This window comes from Berghia stephanieae, chromosome 4, assembly GCF_034508935.2.
Source record: "Berghia stephanieae isolate SIO BIC M18660-M18661 chromosome 4, UCSD_Bste_1.3, whole genome shotgun sequence".
NCBI classification, from domain to species: Eukaryota; Metazoa; Mollusca; class Gastropoda; order Nudibranchia; family Aeolidiidae; genus Berghia; species Berghia stephanieae.
In genome coordinates, this window is record NC_088363.1 from 14,752,546 (window position 1) to 14,760,045 (window position 7,500).

The window sequence follows — 7,500 nt, forward strand, 5'->3', positions numbered from 1 at the left end:
AGCATGATAAATATCACTCTCAAATAATTTCCTTTGCTCAGGTTCACTCACACTCTCCTTTATTGCAAAACATTGATAAGTGAGATAAAGTTTGTATTTCAGTTATAAACTTAATCACATAACCTAAATGATGGAGAATAAAAACAGCTAATTATAAAAAAAATTCACAGATCAAGTTATCTATTTGAACTCCGCATATTTAGCTTAATTACTCATTGACCATATATTTTTTTAAATGGCATTGTTTCATTTAAACAAGACCATGACGCTTATGCCTGGACCGGGTATTCACAAATTCTGCTTTTGTGTTCCACTTTTCGAATCGAATTAATCTCTATCTTATCCGTTTATTTGCAAATTTTCTGCACTTTATAAATAAGACCATAACGCTTATGTCTGGACCGGTTGTTCGCAAATTCTGCCTTTGTGTTCCACTGTTCGATTAGAATTAATCTCTATTTTTTCCGTTTATTTGCAAAGTTTCTGCACTTTATAAATAAGACCATAGCGCTTATGTCTGGACCGGGCATTCGCAAATTCTGCTTTTGTGTTCCACTTTTCGAATCGAATTAATCTCTATTTTATCCGTCTATTTGCAAAGATTCTGTACTTTATAAATAGGACTATGACGCTTATGTCTGGACTGGGTATTCGCAAATTTTCCTTTTGTGTTCCACTTTTCGAATCGAAATAACATCTAGTCTATCCGTTTATTTGCAAAGTTTCTGCACTTTATAAATAAGACCATAACGCTTATGTCTGGACCGGGCATTCGCAGATTCTGCTTTTGTGTTCCACTTTTCGAATCAAATGAATCTCTATCTTATCCGTTTATTTGCAAAGTTTCTGCACTTTATAAATAAGACCATAGCGCTTATGTCTGGACCGGGCATTCGCAAATTCTGCTTTTGTGTTCCACTTTTCGAATCGAATGAATCTCTATCTTATTCGTTTATTTGCAAAGTTTCTGCACTTTATAAATAAGACCATAACGCTTATGTCTGGACCGGGCATTCGCAAATTCTGCTTTTGTGTTCCACTTTTCGAATCGAATGAATCTCTATCTTGTCCGTTTATTTTCAAAGTTTCTAGATTTTATAAATAAGACCATAACACTTATGTCTGGACCGGGCATTCGCAAATTCTGCTTTTGTGTTCCACTTTTCGAATCGAATTAATCTCTATTTTATCCGTTTATTTGCAAAGATTCTGCACTTTATAAATAAGACCATGACGCTTATGTCTGGACCGGGTATTCGCAAATTCTCCTTTTGTGTTCCACTTTTCAAATCGAATTAATATCTAGTCTATCGGTTTATTTGCAAAGTTTCTGCATTTTATAAATAATAATAATTGTTCAAAATTTTACCTTACACCCGATATTACAAGTACAAGTGAGCCAGGTGAAGAAGATTGTCAAACAGTGTGACAGATGAAATAGGAAGAGAGAGAGAGAGAGAGGGAGAGAGAGAGAGAGAGAGAGAGTGAGAGAGAGAGAGAGATAGGGCAAGAGAGAGAGAGAGAGAGAGGGTAAGAGAGAGAGAGAGAGATATTCGTTTTTTGTTCAAAATCTCTCTCTCTCTCTATCTCTCATTGCACAAGGTTGTGCTATTTACTACTATTTATCAAGAACAGCCAAGCTGGCAACCCAGTCTCTGTATAAACTAAGCAAGATGGCAACAGGGACCTCGCTCCTTATCCAATGCCGAAGCTTTAGTTTGAGTCAAACGGTTTTGTTAAAAAAAACCACCCAAAATAAGTTCGTGTCGTAAGTGATGGAAGTTGAAGTCGGCTTATTATAAAATCGTTTTTATGGTCTGTTTGGATTACCCTTTTTAAATAGGAAAAGTGAATATATCATAAGCTTGAAGAATAGGCAAGCTAAATGAAATTTAAATTGACTGATTAAATGAGTACGCGAGGCTGAGTTGCGAACGACTACTGGGTTCCGACATTCCGATCCCAGTGTCATTCATGTTCACCGTACCGTGTTACTGTCTACACACTACACGGCATTGTTAGTGACTGGTCATGCCTGTTTTGTTTGTATGTTTCTTTTAATATGGGTCAATTTACAAAGAATAATAATAGAAATGTTCAAAACAAAAACTAGATTCACTATTACGTGCCTGTAATGAAGTGCTTTCCACAAACCGTGAGCGAGAATGATGGTGGAGGTAATGGCAACCATGTTGGTTTGTTATTGTTTCCTACCTCCGTCAACCCGCGCATCCGGTTGCGCACCCACGCTGATTCTGACCAGTGGGCATGAAGAGGCATCTTGACGTTGAACTGAGTCATTGTGGCTTTCTTACTCGCAGCCACACACAATGACCTAATTGTTCCATTGATGGCAATCGTGTTGTACCTGTTACCCATCCCTCTTTGAGGCATGTCAGGCATGTGATATTGAATTCCTCATTGTCCCTTTTAAACTTGAGTGTGAGACTGTATGTATGTTTACTGATAATTCGAGTGTTAATCTGATGTGTGCAGTGTTTGTTTTTTAAATTTTAATTAATTGCTATTATTAAGTGTGATGAATCGCGTTGATCACCTGTTGACTATCAATACCAGTTCTTTGAATAGGGAAAATAAACTTTTGATTAAAAGTCTCGGTCCCCATCAACCAAACGATTTTGTACTCACTATTAAAGAAGGGAAACAGAATCGGTCATTTAATTTGATAAAGATTGGTATAGTCGTTTTCCTTGGCTATCGGTGAGAATAGAAAATAAGAGTTTATTTTCTTTTAATTATATTTTGTTTGGCGATAACAGCAATACAGAATTGTCTTGGACAAGAAGTGGATTTACCTGTTTGAAAAATTTAACACAGAGAGCATTGAACCATCAGAAGTCTAACTTATATTTAAATATCACCACTAGATTGAAAACCGTTGGTACTCTTCACATAGGTGCACAGATTAACAGTGGCTATCGCTTATCCTTAAGGCATGATGAACAAGTTACAAAGAACATACAAATTTTGGTAAAATAATTGAGTGCATCAAACTCTCTCTCTCTCTCTCTCTCTCTCTCTCTCTCTCTCTCTATATATATATATATATATATATATATATATATATATATATATATATATATATATATATATATATATATATATATGCGACAACCCATCTCAAATCCAGCCCCATGCTCCTAAATGACCAGGCTACGCCGCTGCACACACACACACACACACACAATATATATATATATATATATATATATATATATATATATATATATATATATATATATATATATATATGTATGTATATAATATTCTTTCTCGGTGCATCTTCATTTTTTGTATGTTTGCATGTCTGTATCATCCTTTCACTTTCTCTCTATTTTCCCGCGACATCGCCCTATCCATCTATCTTTCCAAATAGGCCAATAGATAGTGTCAGATCTATCAGGAGAGATTTATAGATAGATAGATAAGATAAGATATATAGGGATAGATAGATAGATAGATAGATAGATAGATAGATAGATAGATAGATAGATAGATAGATAGATAGATAGATATTATTGTAATATTTACCACGATGTTGGAGTCAGTCTACATCGATGTTTCTGGCCTTTCAGCCATCGTCAGGACTGTGTGTTATAATAATAATTCGCTCCATTGTTACATGTCGAGCACTATTCGTACCATATTTGTATCCAACACGATTCAATAGATAGATAGATAGATAGATAGATAGATAGATAGATAGATAGATAGATAGATAGATAGATAGATAGATAGATAGATAGATAGATAGATAGATAGATAGATAGAATAAGATCAGATAGTGTCAAGAAAAAGAGTAATTTACGTTACATTTACGTTACGTTACAGGGGCAGCGTGGCTCAGCGGTACGGTCTTTGCTTCGTACCTGAAAGGTGCCGAGTGCGATCACCCGTCGCGCGCTGTATGGTCTTGAGCAAATCACCTCGCCCTAGTTCAATTTGCGGTGCTGCACTGCGGCTGACGCCTGGGTTATTCCAGTCTTCACTTGGAAGAGACCCTAGATACAATTTTCCCATATGGGATGAATAAAGGGATTTTTTAAAAGTACCATTTCTTGGATTAAAACTTACACTTCACAGGCAATCTGTATTTTATTGTTGTTATTGTTTCATTATTATTATTATTATTATTATTATTATTATTATTATTATTATTATTATTATTATTATTATTATTATTATTATTTCGTTTTTAATGGTGTATTATACAGTGGCCTTAGTAAAGTTATGGCCTGACACTGACCAAAAAATGGCGTCAAAAGGCCAGTCTTTTGCCACAAAGGAAGACAAATCGTGAGTTGTATTCAATAGTTCAACCAATGAAATAACTTGTTTCCATGAGCTCTACTAACGACAACTCACTAGACGCGACACAAACCTAAAAAATGACGTCAAACTGACAGTCTTAGAGGGTTCTAGCGTAGCCATCGTTATGTTATAGCCTGATACTGAAACCCAAAAGGACTGGCAGTTTGACGTCATTATTTGGTTTTTGCACCGCCTAGTGAGTTGTCGTTAGTAGAGCCCACGGTTCTAGCGTCAGGCTCTATTATGTTAATGGTGGCTATGATTATATGCGCCATGTTTCTTTTCGTATCACTTGATACGTCATAAATACCATTCCCTTCTCGCACAGGCCTGCCCACACGTATCGGCAACAGACACTCAGCAGAAGTGGCCAACCTCGCCCTGGATCTCCTGAGCATGGTGATCGACAATAAATTCTCTACTCCCCTGGACCGAATGATACAGTTACGTATTGGAATCAACACAGGTACGTCGCTGTCCTCTCACAGAATGGGAGCGGTCTATAGATAGTATGCAGATGACGTCACTCAGGCCTTTGTTATTGTTTTTGCCATCCGCGTTTGTGAGTTGTTCTCACTAAACTGTATTAACCTGACTATAAACGTTCATGGTTACACAGAGTTTATGTGTTGGTCCTTTATACTTCCGGATGGCAATGTTGTGAACTCCTTGGCCAAGCGCATTCTATCTATATTCATGTTTTCGTTCAACCAGGTCATCAATCACTTGATTTGTTGCTGTTCAACAATTGGATATTTCATAACAAATGTAAACACGCTGCTTTGTTTACAAAATTTGTAAACATATCCATGTGTCAAGCTGAATAAAATGACCAATTGTGATGTTAGATATATATAAAAAGCTGTGAACACTTTTCACCAAGTGGGTCACTTTGAGCACACTTTGCAATGTGACCAATGACCTCGAGCACATGGAAATTTAATATAGATCATGCCCATTATTACCACAGTTCGGACATCATGGCTATTGTTTTGATATTGTAACAAATAAACAACGAACTGAAGAGAGTACGGGTTATACTCGGAGCGGCTAATGGTAGGATAAAATTGATTTTTTTTGTTTTGTTTTGAATGGGTGGTGCGGCTTATAGATAGTATGCGCTTGGCTAAGAAGCTCATAACATTGCCATCCGGAAGTATAACTGACCAACACACAAAACTGTGTGTATCCATGAACGTTTATAGTCGAGTTAATACAGTTCAGTGAGCATTACTCATAAACTCGGATGGCAAAAAACAATAACAAAGACCTGAGTGACGTCATCTTCGAACTATCTGTAGATAGATCGAAGTTGACGTCACTCGAGTCACTGTAATTGCTTTTTGCCATCCGTGTTTATGAATAGTTCTCACTAAACAGTATTCACCAGACTATAAACGTTTAAGGTTACACATAGTTTTGTGTGTTGGTCCGTTATACTTCCGGATGGCTATGTTGTGAGCTTCTGGCCAAGCGCATACTATCTTATACTTATAGATAGAATGCGCTTGGCCAAGGAGTTCACAACATTGCCATCCGGAAGTATAACGGACCAACACACAAACTATGTGTAACCATGAACTTTTATAGTCTGGTTAATACAGTTTAGTGAGAACAACTCACAAACGCGGATGACAAAAACAATAACAAAAGCCTAAGTGACGTCATCTTCTAACTATCTATAGCCTGGTGCGTCTTTTTGTCCAGATTTCGTGACTATTGTTTTGATATTGTAACAAATAAACAACGAACTGAAGAGAGTGCGTCCTATACCCCGGAGCGGCTAATGGTAGAATAAAATAGATTTTTTTAATGGATGGTGCGGCTTACGCTTATTATACTTATAGCCTAGTGCGTCTTATAGTCCGGAAAATGGGTTAACTGTGTGCGGCTATGTGGTCTTGTGGTATGAGACTCGCCTTCGGATCGGAAGGTTCTGATTTTGAGACCCACTGTGAACGGCACAGAGTTGAGTCTTTGAAAAAGGATTCTTTATTCACTTTCTTTCACCGTACTCAGATTTAAAATGGGTATCTTGTAGTTAGAAAAAAATGTAATTCGCCTAACAGGCGTCATGGGTTTTTTTTTCCGACCTGTTAAGTGTTGCTCTTGGCCAGGGACCCCATATAAGCACATTTGTGACCCCTCGTCTCAAAACGGTATTAAGTCGCTATGATTAAGATGCTGAAAATGGAATTTGTAGCTAGAAATATCATGCTTACGTTGAGTTTATATGCTTTATAGAGGAGAAGGAATATCATATTTTACAGTGCTAAATACCAACGTTTCATATTTCTGAACAGTTTAACTATAATTTGACTTTTTAGCATCTGGTCCATCTCGACATAATACCGATTTGAGGCGAGGAGTCACATTTAGTGGATACTGTAATATGTAAATCCTCAAGATAAGTTAAGCTACATTTTTAGGGGCAGCGTGGCTCAGCAGTACGGTCTTTGCTTCGTACCCGAAAGGTACCGGGTTCGATCACCCGCCGCTGCGTTGTGTGGCCTGAGCAAGTCACCTCGCCCTTGTTCAGTTTGCGGCGCTGCTCTGCGGCTGACGCCTGTGTTATTTCAGTCTTCCCTTGGAAAAGACCCTAAAGACAAATTTCCCCATGGGGATGAATAAAGGGAATTTTATTTTATTTTATGTTTTTATTTATATGCTTTCTATAAGGGAATGAGATTAGCGGAAGAGTAGCGTCCCTTGATTGGACATCACCTTACAGAGAGAACGCCAATTTGGTTTTGAAGTGTCTCAAGCCGCTTTCACCGGAAACGAGGACGAGAGACGCATGCGCACAACCAACATGACGTTCTCTCTCTAATAACTTTTCCGCCGATGACGTCACAGACTATGGGTGGCGTCCAATCAAGGGACGCTACTCTTCCGCTAATCTCATTCCGTATTATCAATCTGCGTCTTATTTTATGATATGATTATCCCCTCAGGTCCGTGCATGGCAGGCATTGTGGGAACGGTGATGCCGAGGTATTGCCTCTTTGGTGATGCAGTCAACACTGCCTCTAGGATGAAGAGTTGTGGATCTGGTAAGAGTTCCTGCGGCTACCTTCATCATATTTGGGTTGGGGTTTTTTTCCGTTGTCGACAATTTCGTCATTATGATTAATCACTATCGGCATTTTTATTAAAATTGTCACTTTC

The 7,500-nt window shown here is 37.8% G+C and overlaps 1 protein-coding gene across 1 annotated transcript in view; it reads left to right on the top strand.

The window, feature by feature from the left end:
- The window catches only part of LOC144970071 (uncharacterized), a 31,872-nt gene that overhangs the window by 21,402 nt on the left and 2,970 nt on the right, over positions 1–7,500 (top strand). Inside the window, exons 10-11 of the mRNA XM_078909277.1 lie at positions 4,661–4,798; positions 7,287–7,385. Coding sequence (XP_078765403.1) covers positions 4,661–4,798; positions 7,287–7,385 — 237 coding nt within the window. The remainder of the gene's footprint in view (positions 1–4,660; positions 4,799–7,286; positions 7,386–7,500) is intronic.